The following is a 22,603-nucleotide window of genomic DNA, read 5'->3' as shown; positions in this document are numbered from 1 at the left end:
TGTTTGATAATTTTTTTTTTTTTTGCTTCTGTTTTGGAAAAAATATACAAAAAAAAAAAAAAAAAAGCTGAGAAGAACCAACATGGAAATGTGAGGTAAACATTCCAGTAAAAGTACAAAGGCTCCATTCTTTAAAGGAAACACACAGCAGTTATCACCATGCTAGAAGAATGAGATGCAGGAAAATCCTAGAAACAGTGAAAAATCATTTAATGAAGCCTTTGCCCTAGTTCTAACTATTGTAAATGGGATTAGTTTTGTTCTTCCCATCCCCAACCCATACTGAGTTGTCTTCATAATGCTTAGACAAAGTTATTGAATTGTAAAATAGCAGTTTTGATATAAATTCTGTATGGCAGAATTTACAAAAAAAAGCAGACTGCTACTACAGATTCAGATTTTCTTTCTTTCTTTTCTTTCTTTTCTTTCCTTTCTTTTCTTTCTTTTCTTTTCTTTTCTTTCTTTTCTTTCTTTTCTTTCTTTTCTTTCTTTTCTTTCTTTTGTCTCTGTCTTTCTGTTTGTCTTTCCTTTTCTTTCAGTCTTTTTTTTTTTTTTTTGACTTGTCAAAGCCCCTCAGGAAAAAAAAAATACATTTTGGGCAGCAAAACTGGCTTCTTGGCTATGCCAATTTGAATGCCAAGGAATTGCCACCCTGGTTTAGGAGTGGTGCCACTTTTCCTTTGCACCAGTGTCATTAGTTACCCCACAAATCTATGATGAAATGATGAAACACTTACAGCGCAGCCGGAGCCCCACAGTGGTGGCTGTATATCCCCATAGTCAATTCCTGAAGCCAGGTTTCACTGGGAGCTTTAGCTGGGCCTCGGGGAGGAAGGAGGGTCTAGGGAGATGATAATAGTCAGCTCACATGCTATCAGCTACTACTATAAATTTTGATGTCCTGTCTGTCTATACTGCAGACCAAGGATGTTGTTTTAGTCATTCTTCAATAACTGGCACAATCACCCACACCAGAACAATCAGGCTTTGATTCAGTGAGGTGCTTAAGAACATGCTTCTAGTCTGGGAACTGGGTGGTAACTGAAGTCCATTAACTCTTAGGGAACACTTAAGTAGCTCACTGAATCAAGGATGGATTTTTGTTTCTTGTTGATAGTATTATTCAGGTTAGATTCCTGATCACTGTTGTTTTAATATTAATTAAATATATGCAATTGCTGCAGATCCATGCTGAGTTAACTCAGATGAGAATCTGACCCAGAACTTCTTACGGTAAGAAAAGGTAAAAGTGAATTTTTCCCCCCCAAGATATATAAATTCAAAACTGAGAAGAAAAAAAATTGTGTACAAATATCACATAACAACATCAACAATTCCATAGATGTAGTTCCTCAGTGCACACTTGAAACAAGAAAAGGGTTTTTTTTGTTCTTTTTCTGTTTTGCTTTTAAAGTCTAGCATAATAATATTAAAGCTGACAAAAAATCAGGGCAAGCTACGTCACTTCCTCATACAAAAAAAGTACAAAACATTAGCCTCTAACTAGACATAACATAATACTAGTCGTCACAGTTAAACATTTAGTAACTGTGTGTCTTGAAGTATTTTACTGGAGGGTAGTAAAAAATAGCTTCAGCTGCCGATCTCCCATCTCAGGTTACTTCAGTCATAGAGGCAGAGTGATTCTGCAAAGAGGAAAAGGCAGACACATGAACATTTTTATACAGCAGTCTAGCACTGACATACTCTACTAGTGTGCAAAAGCAGTGGGAAAAACCCTCACAAATAAAACTTGCATGTAGATCTATGGTCAATAATTATACCATATATTATAATTAATTATAATTATACCAGTTCTTAATTATAATTTAAGAAAATTATCTTGTAGATTTCAGTTAGATCAACAGTTAAAGTTCAGTCCCTACCTGCATTTCACAGTCCAGTAGCTATAAACAGTTGACTGGACAAAGTATTTCTCACAGCTCAATATTTTCACCTGCTCAGCCCTTCTGTCTACACAACACAATGTAGATATATAAGTAGCACTTACTTTCTGGACTATAAACCCATCAAGAGAACATCTAATGCACACAGTTCTGCAGATTTAGTGGAAAGACTTCCAGTAAATCTTCGCCTAATCAAAATTGACTTTTCAATTAAGCAAAGGATTTCCAGACATTAGAGACAGTATATTTCCCTTAAAAAAAAAAAAATCCTCTTTTCAGTTTATTTCACAAAGACTTAACAAAACTTGCTATTGATCTTTCCACTAATCTTGCGTAACAGGCCGTCTAATAAAGGAAGTACAATTGGAAGACCAAATAAATTACATCAGTGTATTTCAGATAACTAATTGGCTACAATTTATCCTTGTTCCCAGAATTTCTGGCAGGTTGCATTTACTTGTCTGTTTTGAAAAGACTGGGTCTGATGCAGTTATGCCAACACAAGCCATTTAAATTGTCGATATTCCCACTAGCTATTTTTTTGCAGGCTTGAAAGAATGCTAATAATTTTTCTTTGGATGACTTAGAAAAGGTATATGATTTCTTCTTATTATAGAAGATACCAAAACAGTAATAAGAATAAAACACCTAATCTCTGTAATATTTTTATTACAGAATAAAACAGACTAGTTTATCCTCAGGAAAGAATAAATCCTTCATACATCCCAAAAGTTTTCTAGAATGTAAATAGGCAGAATTATTTTTACTTTTTTCTCAGTTTTCTATTCTTATAAGGAAACATTTGTGAGGCATGTGAAATCTTACTTCTTTAGCTGTGGACATGTATGGGGGCAGAAGATCTATAGTATTTGGTAGTTTCAGGGATAAATGCGTTAAAACAAACTGCTGTGACACAGTTTCGCTCTGTTCCATGGGCTTGAAATGAGGCACATGTAGTCAGGTACAAAACTACTTTTTACTCTGATGCAACAGAAAATGTGCTTGGTGATGGTCTGGGTAAGATATTTACAGTACCTGTGCACTCAGTGTCTCTAGAGGACTTTCCACCCTGGGAAAAGCCATTAGTGGCATTCCTCTTGGGTCTTCAGGCTTCGGTTTAGAAGGAGCTGCATGACTGCCCTTAAAATTATGGACAACACATATCCCCTGTGCAATGCAGAAAAAAAACAGAGTGAGGTCAGTATGTTCCCTCCCCAGGAAAAACCTGGCGAGGGAATGAATTACTATGTGGGGCACAGCTGAAATAATTTAACCTGGGTTTGGGTTCAAGGCATCATCTGTGTCAGCCTTGGGATGCAGAGTAGTTACTGACATGGCTGGGCATGATGGACTGCTTTAGTGATGAACCATTCTCACACTGGAAACAGCAGAGACCCCCATATATGCCTTATCATCCCAGAACCACACACTACCCAAATGATGCCCTTAACTGGCTAAATACTCCCTTCAGACTCTTGACTTTGTCATTTTCAAACAGTGAACATGCTCTGTAGATGGCTGAACCTCCCTCACATCTGGATGGCACCATTTAGCATCATTCCTGCATGCTTCTAGCATCACTACTGTTGTGTTTACCCTTGATTTGTATATTTATCCCTTATGCATGACTAGACTCACAGCACCACTCACATGTGGTGATGGTGATGCCAGTAAGAGCAACCGTGCACAGCAGTGGGTAGCTTGAAGACACGGAAAAAAGAAGGTACACAGGAGCTGACACATTTACTGGTGGAGTGTTTTACTTGCTGGCTGCTCCCCTTCACTGCCATAGACCCAAGCAAGAAGCAGGCTGCAGCCTGGTGGGTCCTGTGCCAGCAGGATCAGTGCCAGAGATCTGACAACACTCCTCTGGGGAGACCCTTTCCACCACTCTGAAATTCAGCTTGTGACACTTGGAGGGTGCCAGAAGGTCTGCAAGGTCAAAATACAGCTGGGGACAGGCTGTCACTGCCACCAACAGGTACTGGGAGCACAGACACTGTCCTGGCCTGATAGATGGGGCAGCTGCCTCTTAAATTGCATGGGTGAGATTTAAACTGCCTTTCCCAGCAGGAACTAGACAAATTATTCACATTAAAGTCAAGGAGATTCAGGTCAGAGGCTGTAGACATATTTTTATCTGAAATGAGCACAGGAATAAATGATGCTTGAAGATTTGTTGATGCTTTTTCAAGTACAGAATAGAAAAAAAAAAAAAAAAGAGCGACAGGACAATCAAGATTTAAGGGATCTTTGAAACCTAATCCCTCCTGATTACAGGGATAAAGTGTCTGTTGCTATGCAGTGGATAGTTTTGAAGCATATTTTGATTAAATGGAACTAGGCACATTTCTTGGTAATAGTGAGAGTGACCTGGACTGCTTGCTGTGTAAGTAAATCCTCAGCAAGAGACCTATCACCAAACAAAACATTTAAACCACACAGCCCATAGGAGAGACAGTTACATTCAGAGTCTGGAGAGATTCTCTTCCTAGATTCTGTGGGAAGGCCTTTGCTATATTTTAGTATGTTTGTGAGGGGGGAACCATTTCAGGTTTTCTCTAAAAGATGCAAAGGGAGGTAGTTTTATCTCCAAGGGAATTTTATCCTGACTTTCCCTTCTTTTTTGCTTCTTTTATGGTCTGAAACAAAATTGAGAACCAGGATCACAGCTCAGAGCCCCAGATAACACACTGTACCTTACATTTTTGCCAAATACAAGAAAAACAGAGGGGTTTTGCAACACAGAGAAGGAGTCTCAAGCACACCCTCCTTTTGCTATTGAAATCTACACCACCTTTTGTAGCATTTTCCAGGACAGATCAAGTAAGAACATGGAGAGTAATTCAAATAATTGAAATATATAAAATTTACAAATGCTACTGAATTAGACTTACCAATTAGTATGAACCTGATTTCATATTAGGATTTTCTTTGATAATACTTTTAATTAGATGGGGCTATAATTAGATCTTGCAGGCTACAAGTGATTGCAATTGTTTTGTTTTGCTTTAGGGGTTTGTTTGTTTTGTTGTTTTGTTTTGTTTTGTTTTTTAATGTGGTATATTTAAAGGGAACACAGAAAGACTGATGGACTTACCAGAAACAAGGCTACAGCACTCCCCAAGATGAAGCCTGCGATCACGTCTGAACAGTGGTTTCGATACTCAGACACTCGATTTAGCCCAGTGAGGAAGGCAGCACACAGGGTTCCCAGACATAGCACAGGCTTGGCTAGCCTGCTGCTCTTTGTTTTAATAGTGCTTGTGATGTACATCTGTAAGAAAGGGCAAACCAAAAATAAAAAGTGGTTCCACCAGAAATGCATCTATCCTACCCAGACAAATTCTAAATCAGTAAAGATGTGACAAACCTCATGATTCATTAAAAAGAAAAAAAAAAAAGCACCGGAAAATGGAGGAAGAGGTTTCAGGTAATTTAGAGAACAACTGTAGGAGTACAAACACAATACTGCTAAATGATGTGAAATATCCTCTTGCATTTACATGATGGACCTTTTCTGAGCAGTCATGCACAGGCTCAGCTTTACTGATTTTGTGCAACAACCAGTTCATACGGTGGCAAACACGCACTCTGAATGCACACAACTAAATGCTGCAAAGGGACTCAGGAGTTCAGGCTTATACTCCTGCAGAAATTGTAACGTGCAGAAGGTGGAGTGCTTAGAATCTGTATGAACTAACTGCTCCAGTTTCCTAGATGGTTTTAATTTTAAGGAACAGAGAACACTGAGAGAAACCATTCCAGCCATTCCCCCTGCAAGATGAAAGGAAACACAGTGTAAGAGAGGTTTCTTTCAAAACAAAGTTGATTTTGAGAACGTAATTCTGGAAAAAGAAGTTTCACTGTTCTTCAAATATTTTTTAACGAACCCCACATGATTCTGGCAGTTTATTGGGAATTTTTTTAATACATTCTGACAGAGAGTAAAAACACGTGACTCACATTTAGCAATCTGTTATTCGTGCCAGAGCCACAAAATAAGAAAAATGAAGCAAACTGAGTCTGATGAAAAAGCAATGAATTAAAATCCTTTTCATACAACAGGTATGTAAGCCTACGTGATTTCCAAAGCTTTGCTAATCTGAGATGTTGATGCTTGCATTTTTTTTCCACACCTGAACCTGACTATAGCAAATGCCTTATGACAGCTCACAGTGAGCACTAGGCGGCAACCTTGCCCCAGTCTTGGCTGGCAGGTTAAGCTGTACCTATCACCAAAACTCACATTAAGGTTCTTTGGAAACAATAGGGAAAAAAATCAAATCATTGTCACTGCGTGAATAATTACCACCCACCCTTTCACCCTATGCATTCCTTGTACTCAATTCAATCGAGCAATAGGGAGGCAGATTGCTTTCCTGTTCCCCACCGAAGCACCACTGCTGTTTGCAGAATCCAAAGGAAAACCCATCACCTCTTTAAAGTAAGAATGCAGTCCTGCTGTGACAGCTGTGAACCACAGCTGCAGGGAACAACCCATACATGCTTGTCTCCTTACAGGTATGAGATGAAGTTAGACCTTTGGGTTACCCAGATGGGAGGCCTCTCTTTGTCACAGAAGGGAAGTATCTGTAATTGGAGTTTCACACGTCTTGGCAATAAAATGTAAACTTGTAGTAAAAAGAACATTTTTAGCACAGAGGGTAACCAACGATGTGAACAGATTGCTGAGAAAAATCTGTTAAACTCTCATGAGGAAGGTTTTAAACAAGACAAACTGTTTTCCCAGAAGATGGACTCCAGTTCATCCATAAGTCATGCACTATGTTCAGAAATAACTGGGAGAGCATCTCCTTTCTGATCAGACTTTCCAATCACTGCAGCTTGATCTTTATTGTTCAGGCCCAAAAGCCAAGATATTTTTTTAGGATTCCTATAGTGTTTACCCACATTTAGAGCATGGTTTCAGAGCTCTGTGCAAGAGACCAAAATTTCAGTAAAACCAAAACCATTTTTTTTTTCCTACATGCAGCAAGTGTTTTTGAAAATTTCCCACGATGCTATCCGTAGAGTTAATTTATTTACAAAACTCTAAATGTCAAAACCAGAAAGGAGGAAAGACCTGAATATAAAAACATGTCTACAACATATTAAATAAATGACACATGATTTAACTATACAATTTGTCTGTTCAGCTTTTTGCTGTGATATTATCAGTAGTATCAAGTAATGTATTTAGCAATATGCAGTGTGTGATAGCAGCATTTATCCCATATGATTCCTCTCTCATGTTTTTCAGAGAGACAAAATCATAGACAAAAGAGGCTTTTTTGTCTGCAAGTTTAAAACAGGCATATACATTTTTATATGTATATGCAAATATATACATATTTTGAGAACACGTTATATCTATAATGAGAAAGGCAGAGTGGAAGAAATTTATCTTGTCCCTTCAGTAGAAAGTGAGGAGATTTGTGACAGTTTATTTTCCTTAGAGAGTTCAAAATTTCATACCAGTATTACAAAAGTTTGTGTCCTAGATGTTCTACGGACAATGTTTTCTTTTACCATAGAGATACTACAGTATAAGAGAAGCAGAACCTTTGAAAACAATGCTCAGTGCAGCTGCTCATGGTGCCAAGGCCTTGAATTGATCTGGGTTGCTGCAAGTATTTGCTGTAGTGTCCTCTGCTGTTCAGCATTTCCAAATCTTAGGAGGATTCATGTCCAGGAACAGAGACCCAGAGAAGTTGATTTTAGTCATGGGGTGGATTGTGGTGGCTGCACTATGAACTGAGGAATGCTCATTATGCCTTGACATTGACAAACTGCACCTGGATTAAGCCCATGTTGAACGAATCAATGACACTGTCTGTTCACAAGATCTAACAAGTATCTATCAGACACCTGTTTTTTAATTAACAACCTTGGAAATTTATTTTTCTTGCCTGAATAACAAACCAAATGGTTGTTATAATATTTTTCTTAAACAAACCTTCAAAGGAAGTTAAAAAGGACAAAAAAAAATTGTGGCTACGGTGGAAAATCCCCACTCTCTTGGGGTCATCTAAACAAGGGTCCAAAGTGAGATTTTTTTGTGCTCTTGACTCCCAGAAGATAAGAGGGTAATGTGTATGTCTCAAACACTGATAAATGGATGGCCATGGAGGCAACCAAGGTCTGTTGGAAATAACCAAGGATTGTTGTTATTAACACAGACATGAGAAATATCAAGTTTTGGCTGGAAAAGGGGGGCCAGAGATAGGGCATTTTTCTGTGACAAATAACCACAACATAGCACAGGAAATGGACATAGGCTACAGGGTGGGATTAAAACTACCCAAGACCCCTAAAGCCTCTCCCCATTTCCAGAAAGACTGGTAGAATGGGCTGCACATGATAATTAATTTACAGAGAAAGTGAGACACTGATCTTTGGGGTGAGGAACCCTGCCCATAGAGAGGTATCCTCCCAAGCCCAGGCAGTGCCCCCAGGACCCTGGACATCTCATGGGCTGGACCAGTGCAGGTGGATTGATGCTGAAACCAGGATTGACATCCTATCAGCTGGCTTTGCGCTGGAACCAGGAATGGTGATCTCTTTTTCTAACCATTTATTTTTAATTGGAAAAGGAACTTAAATTCATGTGAGTGCACAGCCGCTTGCACCAGGTACAGTGACTGCCATCTCTTCTTGTGATCATTCTGAGAGACTGATAAAACTTCTTTAGATGACAAACTTTTTTATTTTTTTTAAGTATGGAAGCCAGGGCTGCCACCCCTTTTCTCTTTCCCCTACTTTAGGCATACAAGATTAATTTCCACCTGCAGTGATCAGAGAAATGATGCTTTGGGTTATCCTCAGCTTCTTTAGAAGGTGATAAAGAAAAGTCTAGTTGATTAGATATAAATCCCAGGTTATAAAAAAACAAAAACACCAAAAACCCACAAAGCCAAACTGGTCACACTGGCAGTGTTTTCAGTAGCAGAGTCATGAACAAGCAAGACACCTGCACAGAATATTTGAAGTTCAGTGAAGGGAGAAGACTTCTAGATCTCATATCTCATAAGACATTTATAAAATGAGAAGCATGTCCGTGCTTATTCCATTCTCCAGCCTCCTTATGTTGTACTTGTTCTATTTTTCTTGCTCCTATGGCTAAATTCTTCATCTTTCTGCAAAACACGGCTATTACTAAGTAAATAACCTGTGTTTTATGTTCAGTAGGCCACATTATTATGCATACTAGAATCAGCAAGAGACTTCTCAAAAATCTGTGCACAGCACAGTTATTAAGCAAAGCTGGATATGAACAATGCATTCCTTGTGTAATGCTCATTTATTCCTAGCTGACAGACAAAGAAAAGACAAGAAAACACATTTTTAGCTCTAAAAGGTGACTTCAGGCAGAGAACTGGGCTGAAATTGGACTGTGGGCTGAAATGCTTTAATGGCAAACTTTCATGACTCTGTGGCTCAGAAAGAGTTCCACGTTCTGGCTCCTGATATCTTCCTATGTGAGAAGTGCAGGGCCATAGCAGATATTCCTGGAAAACTAAGCTCATAAATACTAAACTACTTGGGGCTTAGGCTCAGGAAGAAACACAGCGTTACCCTTCAGCTGTAGAAGTCAGCCTGTTGTAGAAAATTTGCCCTCATAGGAAACAAAGGAGGCTGGGCAGGGAAAGTCCATCAAAGGATGTAACTAGCTTAGGACAGAACCAGGACTAAGACTGACCCTGGAACTTCCACCTAAGAATCTATCATGGTGCAAACAGCTTCTACAACCATGTTAAGTATATTGTGGGCTGTACTTCACACAGGGTTGCACATTGTTCAGACGTAATGTGCACAAAATGTTACAGGCTTTCCAAACATTTCCCAACAAATCCTGATCAAAGGAGTTACAATTTATTTCTCCATCATTATTCACACAACATTCAGTGAAAACAGATGGATATTGAAACAGCAGTGGGTGGGCTCTTAATTTTAGGACTAATAATGTGGTGTTTTATTTATTTGCTTCCAAGAGCACTGGGCAAAATACTCACTAAATACCCTGTCTTTAATTATTTTAAGGCTTTTTTTGCATACTTATAACCAACAGACAGATTCTGACACTACTCCAAGTCAAGCTATAGGGAGAGAAAAGACCTAGGTTAATGCATTTTGAGCTCAGAAGCAGGCTAAGTCCTTGGATATTTATGGCAAAACCACCAAGGTTTTCTGCTTTGCTAGTAAGATTCTTGGATCAGTTTTTAAAAATCACAGAAACTTTAGCCAAGAACACAAAGGAGCAGTTGATCTGTTTCATCAGACTTCATAATTTCCTTCCTGTCTGCATGGCAGTGTCACCTTGTCAGTCTGTCAGCTGGGGTGCATTTCTCTGTGATAACAACAAAATTCTGGCACCGACTTTTATTAGAACCCTGATTGCAATGTGAGTTCAGGTCCTAAACGAGTGAAGCAAAATTCAACATAAGTTCAGACCTCTATTGAAAGGGCAGAATTTAAATTTTAAATGTTCAGCAACACATGGCATGTGAAAAATGTAGCGACCCAGAAGCTGTTTAAGGATCAGCTTCATTTTAATGCTCATGAGACAGGGGTAGGGAGAAGAGAAAACTGAATGAGAAAATCAGCAGTGAAGACAAGTTTAGGACCTCATGCCTCCGCATGCAGTGCCTCAAAATAAATAAGCATTTCATTTGCTTATACAAGGATTGGTAAAATGGAGAGAGAAGGGGATCTTCCCCTACTGATAAAGGAAAAAGCTGCCAACAAAACAACCTTTTTTTCCTCCAAAAATCCACTGTAAGCAAAATGCCCCATTGAGAAAATACAGAAACCTCTCTTGCAAGTCAGCAGCCATCACTGGCACCCACCGTGGCATATAGAGCTGAGTAGATGCTCAAAGCAGCATGTTTGGATGGAAAGGATCTTCTGGCCTTTTCAATCACCGCCACATCCCCTGTGCAGATGTTGCCGTTGTTTATGAACTGGTGGTGGGCCCGACAGTCGTTTCCAGTATAGTTGGGTTTGCACACAGTCAGGAAGTAGGGAGCCAAGTTCCCAGTCACAACCTGGCCAGCATTTACAAAGATGTCAGTGGCAAAAAGTCCAAATGCAAACACTCCTGTGAGAAAAGGTTAAAAATAGTGATTATTCTAACAGGTTTAGAAAATGCCACTATGCCTGAGAGGGAGAGACATAATAAGAGTAGTATCAAATACTTATAACAAATCTGTGACAAAAAAAATTGGATCTCTGAACCTGAAAGAGCAGTGTAGTGCTAAGACACAATACTTCTCTTATCTAACATAAATACCTAGGATTAAGTACCTTTTGGATTTTGGATTTGGCTTGAACTTTGGATTTGCCACCTTGATGTTGAAAATTTACAATCCTGACCTAGCAATATTTGGTGTGTACCCTTGGAAGCAACCCAATGCTTTGCTCTGGAAGACAGCTGCAATTCAGCTCAAGAGCACATAACCACAATCTTGTAAGATGAAGTATTCACTTGAATGCAGGAACTTTTCCAGCATTGTGAAGCATCTCTTGATCAAAAGAGCAGTTTTCACATCCTTTACTAGACTCCCCTTGACTGTTATCAATACCTGTAACAGCTGCTATGAATATTTGAAGATCATTCAGATGCATGTAATGGCTACATACCAAAGGTACAGAACAGCAGGTTTGCAAAATTACCAAACCTAAATGTTCTGAAAGATCAAATAGCTCTCCTCTTCCCCTTCTCATTACTAAGGTTGATTAAAGTGTCACAAAAACATAGAACAAATATATACTGGCTTGATGTAGGAATATTGAGGGTCATGCAGTTTTGCTTTCTCCCTTCTGTAGCTCTGTAAGCAAAAGTCATTAAATTATAAATTAACTGAGATTGTTATGTATTTAAACATGACCAAGAGCTGGAGCTCGAGGGAAATCATCTTAGGGAAGCTGTGATAAAATCTTAAGAGCTGGCACCACCGTGATTGTTACATCTTCACTGCTTATCTATACTGAGTTAAAAAACAGATTAAAAGGCTGTTCTAGTCTGAGACACAAAAAATATGAGAGACTCAAAATAATGCATCATGTACGGGCACTAACACAAAATAAAACTAAGTAAAATGGATATGTTGTACAAGTGTTGAGTGGGGTTTGGCGGGGCCAGTGGGTTAGAGAGATGGTTTGGTGTCACTGTGGCAGAGATCCCTCGCTGAGGAACTGATGGGAAGAGCCCTTCCCTTGGGAAACAGCCTGGAGGGGCTGCAGGGCTGCAGAGCTGCTCCTCCTCACCATCCTTCCCCAAGGACAGCAAGGAGCATCACACAGTAAGGTGATTATGGAGGCTGAATGTATTCCTATTCTTCATGTATGTTTATTTTTATTTATTATTAATGGACTGGTATGTGATAATAGATTAAAAAAGCCGGTGGTGGCCAAAGAAGGAGGGTGCTTTCTTCTGGTTTTAGGCTGCAGGACTGTGTAGGAATGTGCCCCCTGTTGACGGAGTAAACAAGTTACTCTTGTCCCCTTAAAAAGGAAAAAAAGCCCAGAAATTTCTCCCCTCAGTTTGGTTAAAAGACATCTCATAGAACCTTGGGGACTTCACCTCAAACTTAAGGACAGCTAATTGGACAGGAACCAAAAAGTCCCTCCTAAGCAATTCCCTAGAAAAAGAAGAGAACAAAAGAAGTAAATCGTTTTTGTGAAGTGTTTTAGCAGGGGCAAGAGCCTTTTGCCCTGACTCGGTTTTTCTCTGTAAAGAGCTTTTTTGTTTTTGCCTTTAATTAAAACTTTTTGTTTCCAGCACTGTCACAGGAGCCATCCTGCTTCTTTTATACCACCTGAGGTAGCTGAGCTATCAAGGGTATAATGCTTATCTCTGAGAGCTTGTAAGACCAGGCTTGAAGAGAAAAACCATTAGGACTGGCCCCTGTCTTTTCAATGATGTGACAGTTTTCCTCCCATTTATCTTGCTAAATGTGTTTAAAAGAAGAGCACAGAGACTGCTCTTTTATTTCCTTTATCCCTCTGGTAATATTTCAAATCCAGGGTTTTCCACAGCCATCAGGAAATTCTCACCTACATTACTCAGTGCACAAGAAAGTTCAAAAGAAAAAAGCAGAAGGGTATCTATTCAGCCTGGTGAAACAGCCGAAGTTATGACAGAGAGGAATCTTGTTTTATATACAACACTCTGTCAAAATTTTAATTTTTTTTGGCACAGCTTGCTTTAAATAGCAGCTTTCTGATGTGCCGTGCAAATTACAGGGAGTGCAGGGAGGATTATTACCCAGCCTTTACAATAATTAGAGGAAATTTAAGTGTCAGGCAGTCTGGCTCATGCTCTTTATTGTGCAAGTACAAGCCAAGGACCAAGATATTTCAGGAAAAGGTCATGAGCTACACAAAACTATTTCAATCTCTAGGAAGTGCATATATACAAAGGTACTTCTCTCCATTAAGAAAACAATTTTTAACACTTGCATTTTCTTAATATTTGGTAGCACAGAAAGTGGTGGCTCAAACACAGCTGCCAAGGCCTGCAGTAATGTGGAGAAGAGCAGAGCAAGCCATGTCTGAAACCTTTGTCACATTCTGACTGTGGTGCATTTTGTCTGCTGCAGTGTGTCTCTCACAGTTCTGCCAAGCTGTGCTCTGTGAAAATCACAGCAGCAATGAGTCTGTCTGGCAGGGATGTGACCCTCGCAGGCTGATTATACCTCACATCTCTGGAGACTTGGAGCAAGGGCTGGCTGTAATTGCTTTAAAGGCTGTAATGCCAGCGTGCTTGGGCACTGCTGGACAGTCTCCTGATGGTTTTTGTACCTCAGGAATCCATCTGTTCAATGGATTTGTTCAATGACCTACAGCAGCTAAATCAACTGACCAGAGCACAAAAACGCAGTGATGTGATTGCCAGCTTCTTAGAGGCAGACAAATTGCCCTGAAAGGCTTCAAGGGAAGGGCAACTAGCCCCAGCTCTTCAGGATCATACAGCTCATGTCCATGATATAATGTCAGAGAGAAAGAATCTGAGAGGATGTGCCTCTTCCAGACCTTGACACTCAGGTGTAATGGGAGGTGGTGTCATCCTGCTCAGCAGCAAGTGCTTTGTTTCAGTGTGATCACTCTGGGCCAGAAAACCTGGGAATGAACTGTATGGCAGAACTCAGCATATACTGAGAAAAGATGGGAACAGTGCAAGCCACGCGGGAAGCAGACCTACAGCTGCTCACTAGTAAAAGGATGAAGGTTAATTGCAATTACATAAAGTCAATCTTTCCCCTCAGCCACTCATGTCACATAGTCTGTCTGCAAAAAGACACCTTAAAGAAGAAGTAGGAAGCTATGTCTGGAAAGGTCTCCTGACTTCTTCTCATTGAACTGAGACACAGCTGTGCTTGTGTCTCAAGAGCAGCCAGAAAGAGGTGTCTAGAAGACAAAACAATAAGCAGAATGTAACTGGGAGAGATACTAGCCTAGACCAGACATAAGAGGGCTGTACTCCCTGCTACTTTCTCAGCTGCTCCAGAGTTCAAGAAAACAGAGATCATATTTTAACATATCTTTACCACCAGTGAGAAAAACCTTCGACAAAATAAATGTTCGAGTAAAAAAAAAAAAAACCAAAAAAAACCAAAAAAACAAAACAAAACAAAACAAAACAAAAAACCACAACAAACAAGGAAAATCCTGTTAAAAAATCCTGAGGATGGATGAAGTGAAGCTTGACTTTCCTGCGTCATTTCACCTGAACTAACAGTTGCCTTGGCAGAAGAAAAGTCTAAGTATTTAGCAGCTTCAATTTTGAATGCTTCATTTTTAATTTCTCCACTTACACATACCTCTAAATAACTGTCAGAAAGTCTTTAATGAACCCCTGACTTCTGGGCTCTGACCCACATCCTATTCTCATGTTCCATCTCCTATCAAGCTCCTTCTGTGGCAGTTCATCAGTGTTGCCACCTTCAGCTCTGTGGCTTTTTCTAACAGTGCCATCTGCCCTGAAGAAGAATCCAGCTCTTCTCACTCACTGTAGCCTCAATAGAACCCTCTGTCCTCGCTGCAATTAATGTTCAAGCTCTCTTCTTCCACCCTGAATCTATGTAACATCAGTCACTTCAGCTGCCTGTTGTCTCTGTGGAAACTCTTGTTATTAGAGGCATTTAAAATGCCACTGATTTGAAAAAAAAGACCAAATCACCACCACAACAAAAATCAACAAAGCCCCCCTTGGGAATTGTAGAAGAGCAGCTGAAAATATATTGGGAAGAGACAAGTGAGAAGAAAGTGGGTGGAAATGAGAATCAGGAAGTAGAAGGCTTTATTAAGGAAAAATCATGAAACCCTTAAATAAAGTGACAAAAGAAACAATGCATTGAAGTGTTCATGAGACATCAGAAGCTCAGCTTCTCAGTAGCTCAGCTTCTCAGTAACATATCATCATGTTTTCTTCCAAGGATATTTATTAATGCAACCCTCTCTGGCCCAATTATCTGAATTTGTCACTCTTAACCTAACTTGCTCATAAAGTGTTCATATTTCACATGCACACTCATACTCGCCTAACCCCTTTCCCACCCCTCTGTTTTTAAAGGAAGATTAGAGCTTCATTGCAGAGTGTCCCTGGAAGGACTCAGGGCTCCATGGGAATGCTGATCCTCAGCCCATTTTTGAATGTTTTGCTGTAGATATCCTGTGCATCCAATAAAGCCATACATTTGTAGTCCTGTGACTCAGACTCTGCTAAACTACCCTTCATTTCATCTTAAAGGGTGTGTTACAAAACACCTGTATCATTAATCCATTTTACAACAGGAGAGATGAAGGTTGCAGGGGAATTTATTGTCCTGTTACCATGACATCAGGAACAGGCTCAAAATCAAGCTTCTGAGCACTCATAACCTCATTCTAAGACTGGCTATGTTCTTCTACTGAAAACCCCATAAAGCTCACTACTCCTGAGTCTGACCATGCCAGAAGAAATTCAGTTCCCAGTGCAAAAGTCCTCTGGTGGCTCAAGACTTCTCCTGACAGATGTACAGGCTATCTTCCTTCCTCACTGCTTTCACAGCCACCAGTTTTCATGGAGGCAGCTGCCAGCTCAGAGCATGGCATCAAAGAAAACAGTATGGTCTGATGTGTCCCCAGCACAGTGACCTGTTCCTCATTGTGGAGATTCTTCAGGGATAACATCTACAGTAGTTCAAGCTGCCGCAGCAGTTTAGGTTTGGGGCAATACTCCTAAATACAGCTTGAGCCCAATGGAAAAGCAGCCAGTTAGTAACAGAACATGCACTGTTTCACAGCAAACTTCAGATGCAAGGCAGACAGAAGGACAAGGTCAGGTAAGCTGTCTTGTGCAGCTGCTCAGGGAATTGACATCAGAGCTCTGGAGTATAGCTATCCTATTACAATAAACTCAATGTGTGTATAAATCTTGTAAACCTTTATATGCTGAACTAAAATCTTAATTTGCTGAAATAAAGCCCTAATTTAATTATTTAGCTGCCCACTGTGAAGTGTCACCATGCTTTAGATTAAGTTGTCAACAGAAGCTGATCTGCCCCATTTGTTAATGACAAATTATGCGCATCTGAAGTAAAAGCCACTTGGTAACAAGCTGATGAAGCATGCTGAATTTCTAGATATCTGAACTAGAAAGGGGCTACTTGCATGTTATCAGGGCTTTGCAGGTAGACAACTTAATCACGTGGATTAGAAACCTAATATAATGTAATGCAGCACAATGCACAATACAGTCACTCTGTTAGACTGGGTCAGGGAGGTCTGAATCCCTGATCCCGGGGGTATGAAAGCAGCTGTACATAAAATGACTAAAACCTTGACTGAAACCGTTCACTAAAATATTTTATAACCTCTATTTGCAATACAAAGCATTAAGTAGAATACAGAAGCAAATGCAAGGTGCAATGATGTTAACAAAGTATTGAATGTGAAATTACAAGACAGACTGAATAAATACACAAAAGGCTGTGTATGCTCCAGCTGGGAGACAGGGCAAAGAGGCAGAGGCCCAGAAACAGCCACCCTTACCAGTTAGTTTCTCAAAGGTTCAGCACATAAATAGCAAGTTTTGGCATCAGAAATTGATGACAGAACTGCTGGGAAGGGTGGGGAGAGGAGGGAGGTGAGAGGATGTGCCTAAAGTAAAGCAGTACAGCAACAATATATTAGAAAAAACTGTTATGAAGCAATTGCACACCACTAGTTTGACCTCAAAACCTTAAAAAAAAAAGTCTGTGGAAGAAGCTGTAAAAGATAAAGAGGAAGATGGAAAAAAATTGAAGCATACATCAAAATCTGATGTTGATGTTTCCAAGCTAAGCCAGCTTTTTTCCACTGATAAAGAAAGTATTTTTCTAAATATAGGGAACACAGCAGGTTTCACCAATTTAGACTGCAATACAGGACTTGATATACACTCCAGCAAGGTGAGAGGCAGTCTTTTGCCACAAAAGCAAATGTCAATCAGTGTGAGGGATTCATGTCTGGGCCAGGAAGCAAGAAGAAATTGTGGCTCTGCTTCATGCAGACAAAGATTCAGGGAGAGATTTAATACAAATCTCAACATTCAGAGTCTCAACTAAACTCAGGAGAGGAAGCTCTTAGAAACAGACATGTGCTGAAACCTTGAGCAAAACAAGGAGAGAATCAACAGAGAGCACAGTAAACAAAATAGGAAAAAAACAGAGAAGAAATGCGGGTTTTGTTAGCATTCCAGAACAGCTGTAGGTTTTTTGTTTTGCTCTACTTTCAAAGAGCAAAAAAGTCCTTAATTCTGCATACATGAAGGTCAAGTAAGAACAGAAAAGCTCAAATCTAGCAACCAGAAGATCCAACAGAGATTACATTACAAGATTCCTTGTATTTCACACAACCAAAAGATGGCTTAAAGTTTCCCTTTTTGCATCTCTTTCCTTGTAAAATATACATGAATGTTCAGTGAAGTATCTACAGTCTTCTACTTGTTTTGTGAAAAGTACATTTAGGCTACAATTCTTAAAATCCCATCTCTTCCCAGTAACTTCTATTACAGAGTTGGGTGGGGGGAGAGAAAAAGCCTCTTTGCACTCCTAAATATTTGGGACCAGCAACTCTTAAAAGTTCTCCATGACGTGCCTTGCAGGGTCACTTAGTAGTCTTTATTTTTTCTGACACATAAGAACCTAGACACATTGCAGGATTTTTCTCATACTTTTGAATAATATAAACTGTAATGTCTTATAAGGCAATTTTCCAAGGAGTTAAGTAACTGCTTTTTGCAGGTACTCCTTAAGACTTACTCAAACATTTGGGTAACAAACTAAATTGGCAGCAAACTTTTTTTTTCAACTAGCCAGACTGCTTGCTAGGGAAGAGAGCTTACTTGCAAGAGAACCTAGCTAATCAGCTCTGTAACTTTTGGCCCTAAGTTTTATCAAGAGTAGGCACACAGAGAGAAATCCATGTACAAGTAACCCGGCTGTCTTTGCACAGCCAAGCACCTGGGAAGCTTCATTTTAGAATGGGCAGTTGTATGGAGCTAACTTCCCTGGATCATCCAGGCACAGGGTACAGCTGCTCAGTCCATGCCATGTTTTCAAAACACAAAATGAGAAACATACAGTTATCTTCAGTTCCTTTCATAAATTATTTCATCCAACAAATCCTACTTCTTTCATTTCACTACAGGGGCCGGAAAAGGTTTCAGAAGAAAAGCACGCTGTGTAGTTTAAGACAAGGCAAAGACTTCAAGCCTTTTCTAATAATATTAAACTAATTTTTCTCAGGAAAACAAATACAGCTGCAAAACCAAGATTCATTTCCCTAGCATGGTTTATGTCCTACTACTCTCTGAGAGTCCACTGTATCATGCTACCCCCTTCTCTTCCACCAGAAGAGAAACAACAGCATGAATGTTTAAGAATAAAGCTAACTGTAAGAAAATATACTGAGCAAAAACTTAGTCTCCATGATATAAGGACTTCTAGTGTTGACCCCACAGGCAAGAGTGTTTGATTGGGACTTTGCAACATGCTAAATGTGCTGGAACAGTCAAAAAGCCCTGAATGGCCCAGTGGACACTGGCACCCTGCTTCTCCTTTATTGGCAGTTTGCTATCCATCAATATATCCCAGAGGTTATGTGACATTCAGGGGTGTTTTACTTATAACTGCATTTTGATGTCTTTCTGTTCTTGTTAGCAGCATGCAGACCAGGCCCAAGTAACAAAACACTGGTGGCTTGTTTCCACCTCCATGGTGGCAGAAGGCACATTTCACTCCCTACCTTCCGTGCATAAACAGGAGGCACTGAGAGAGTTGAAGGAAAAGGAAAACCATGACTCTTCCTGCTTTGCAGCATACATTTGCTGATGATGAATATGCTAGCACCTTCAACTCTGTGTTCTGAGGAAGTATCCCTACTTACAGCCAGGGATGTGCTCCATGGAAGCAATACAACAACTGGCACAGCCACAACAGACATTTTCATTCCAGGTAAAGCTCAGGAATTCAGCAGTGATGGGGAAGAAGTGCCCTCCAGATACTTCCATCTGGAAGTATCTTTTCCTCCCACTGCCTGCTTTAAGTCAGACCATTAACTGGGGCTCAGCTCTCTCTGAGAGGCAGTGAGGGTGCTTCACTTCTGAGAGAGCACAAGGCAGTGGTGTGATGGCAAAGCCCCTCTTGGCCAGTGGGGAGCCATCTGATGAGCTGCTGGCCCATGCCTTCAGCCAGGCATCCCATCCCACACATGAACTCGGGACTCATCAATAGTGTGAAGAAGGTAAAGCAGTTTGCAAGCACCATAAAAAGCAACGTCCTAATGGTTTAATGACAGAACTTCATTTCTCAGCAATTAACTCAATGAAAGCTCTAAGAAAAGGCAAATACAAAGAAAATAATATTATTTTGAAGTGAGCTCTGGGCTATTTTACGCTGTGCTCAGCTGAACATTATGTAGCAGAGCTATGGATGTTAAAATTAGAGCTGAAAAGTGCCACATAAATGAGCTGGTGAGGACAAATTTGTAACTAAAATGGGTAGCTTGCATAAACTAGCAATGATGGATTTATTCACATAAGGATTTGATTGGTAAAACCTTGCTTTAAGGTCTCAAAAAAGCATTAAGCTCAGCAGAATATGATTTAAACCCATTCCAGCCAGCATGATATGGCAAATTTTGAAAGTTACCTTGGAAATCCTGAGGGGACTATCCCTCTAAGGTGGAAGATGCCTGCAAAGATTTCACAGCTTAATTAATTTTGTGATGTATTTTGTCAGGGTGTTTTGTCCTGGTGCAAGCAGGGTCCAAGCTTGCAGTGAACAGAATGCTTACCTATAAAACGTATTATTCTTCGAAGTAGTGGGTTCAGGTAACAGCACTCTCCAGTCAAAATAGTTTTCTCTTGAATAATGAGGGTTTCTCGGGTTGACTTTATGAAATACATGGATATCTCACCAATAAAAATCTGCCAAGGAAAGGGAAAGAAACAGAAGGTTAAAAATTACAGGAGCAAACATTAAAACATGGATATCTAGTTCCAGCCCACAGACAGCGCTACACAGCTTTGTGTTTTGGGGACACTGCACTTGCACTGTGGGGCTCAGCATGACTGACACACCCAGCTCCCACCCTGGAGAAGGATCATTCCTGCACTCAGTGATGCAGAGACCCAGAGAAGCTGACTTTACTCATGGGGAGTATTGTGGTGGTGCATCTCTCCCCCCTGCCCTGACTGCAGAGCTGAGAAATGCTCATTAAGCCTTGGCCTTGATGAGCTGCACCTGGACTAAGCCCCTGTGGAGTATATCAGAGACACAGTGTTTCCAGAAACTCTGCTGTCTAACAAGCATTTGTTTTTTCACTAACAGCCTTGGACACTTATTTTTCTCGTCTGAATAATAACCTAAGTGAAATAATATTTTTGTTGTTGAACTTTCAAAAAAGGCTACCAACTTGAATTGTGCCCAGGGTGGGAGATTACCATAACTACAGCACGATTTCTTGTGACTCTCAAAATAAGAGTTCAAAGTCAGATCCTTTTTGATCTCTCAATTCCCAGAAGATGAGGGTAATGTGTATGTCTCAAACACTGATAGCTGGATGGCCATGGAGCCAACCAAAGACTGTTGGCAATAATAGACCAGAAATGTTGGTGACAACCAAGGATTGTTGTTTTAAAAACCCTCTGAGAAAGAACAATATTTGACTAAATGTTCTATTAACAAAAATGAAGTCTCCACAGAACCACTGATCATGATGTTAGTTGTGCTTATGTATTACATATTTTTGTATGAACTGAACATTCATGCTTTCTATAAATGTAATAGCTGCTTCCCTTAGGAGTAGGATCATTTCTTAAGCACTTAGAACTAACTTAGTTCTGTTGCACTGAGGCCTATCTACCCTCACTAAAGCTGGGAAGAATTTAATCACAGGCTTTAGAGGCAATGATGGTCCACACACAGCAGGAACCTCTGAAAATACTACCTATCATGTTCTGTCAGCAGGCTTTAGAAAGGGAAACTGGGACCCCTTTAGAAAGACAGAGTTTATAATTAAAGTATTTAAAATAAAAAAAGCTTGCCTGATGTGGAAGAAATGAGCTTTTAAGGGGAAGCACTCAAGATTATTAATTTAATACATTATTGCAGGACATACACAAGAGAACCCATAGTGTTAGGGAACAGTCAGAGAAATACATAACAGAAATCTTTGTGTACACACACACAGGGTGGCACAAACACTCAGAATTAGTATAAATGTCAAGGAAGTCACCTTAGTTCACTCTGACTGCTGAAATGGTGTGCTGTTTCAAGGGCAACAATTTATCCTTATTAAGCCAGACGAGCGTCCTTATTGATTATTGACATTCAAGCCAAGTATGCTCAACCTCTTTATAATTCTACCCACTGATGGCAGGAGCTGTGGAGCTGTAAAATGCATGTCGATAATGGCATCTGGAGGGGAGCTGATGCATGGGAGCTGCACTGAAATATTGCCTTTATCCCATTTCACTCCATCTGCTCTTAACAGAATTGGCAAGCAGTTCAATAAGCTCAGCTCACTAACGATGAGGCTGGGAATTAAGAAAAAGACCATCTGCAATAAAGCAGTTTGAAAGTGACACTCTGCTTCAACCCGTTTATTATTTGAATTATTGCAATGTTCAGAAGTTTGAATTACTGCTTTGGCTCTCTGTCTGTCTGGGGCTGTACATACACACTGATCGACCATTCACATCTTGAGGGAATTCTACTCTATGAACACAGAGGCTACTCGACTTTAAAATAGCCTAAACTTTTCAAATATGAGAGACTTAGGCATAAAACATACTAATGGTCATCCTGTAACTATACATCCATCTTTAAAGTTCCTTTGCATCAGACATTAATGGAGTGTTTTCCTGCTTCAATTTCCATCTTTGTTTCTATAAATCTAGCTGTCTGGCATACTCTGAGCAACTAATCATGTGTATAGATTAGTTCCACTTAGATTTAGGAGTAAATTTTGCCAGGCTGTAAATCTGTTCAGTTCTGTTCTACTAATTTAAGCAGAATTATCCCGGATTTGCTACAGCATAACAGTTCAAAATTTGATTTTTTAAAATGAATACTGCCTTTGGTTTAATGCAGAGTTTAGGTATATGGCAATAAAGCTGTGTTTGTGTGGAGATACAAAGTGATTCAACATAACTGGACCATTCTTGC

The 22,603-nt window shown here is 39.9% G+C and overlaps 1 protein-coding gene across 5 annotated transcripts in view; it reads right to left on the bottom strand.

Annotated features, from left to right (window-relative positions):
- Positions 1-135: 135 nt before the first annotated feature.
- The window catches only part of PLPPR1 (phospholipid phosphatase related 1), a 126,574-nt gene continuing 104,106 nt past the window's right edge, over positions 136-22,603 (bottom strand). For 3 of the 5 annotated variants that reach the window (XM_085566991.1, XM_021546350.4, XM_085566992.1), the window contains 5 exons: positions 20,229-20,361; positions 10,757-11,007; positions 5,008-5,184; positions 2,943-3,074; positions 1,302-1,646 (listed from right to left, as the gene is read on the bottom strand). In XM_085566991.1, the coding sequence (XP_085423117.1) occupies positions 1,614-1,646; positions 2,943-3,074; positions 5,008-5,184; positions 10,757-11,007; positions 20,229-20,361 (726 nt within the window). In that variant the 3' untranslated portion in view covers positions 1,302-1,613. Of the gene's footprint in view, positions 1,647-2,942; positions 3,075-5,007; positions 5,185-10,756; positions 11,008-20,228; positions 20,362-22,603 lie in introns of all 5 variants that reach the window. The other 2 variants (XM_021546351.3, XM_021546349.4) reach the window with 1 other exon arrangement.

Source organism: Lonchura striata, chromosome Z, assembly GCF_050655825.1.
Source record: "Lonchura striata isolate lonStrDom1 chromosome Z, ASM5065582v1, whole genome shotgun sequence".
NCBI classification, from domain to species: Eukaryota; Metazoa; Chordata; class Aves; order Passeriformes; family Estrildidae; genus Lonchura; species Lonchura striata.
Note: the sequence above shows the minus strand (reverse complement) of the source record. Positions and strands in the feature narration are given on the sequence as shown.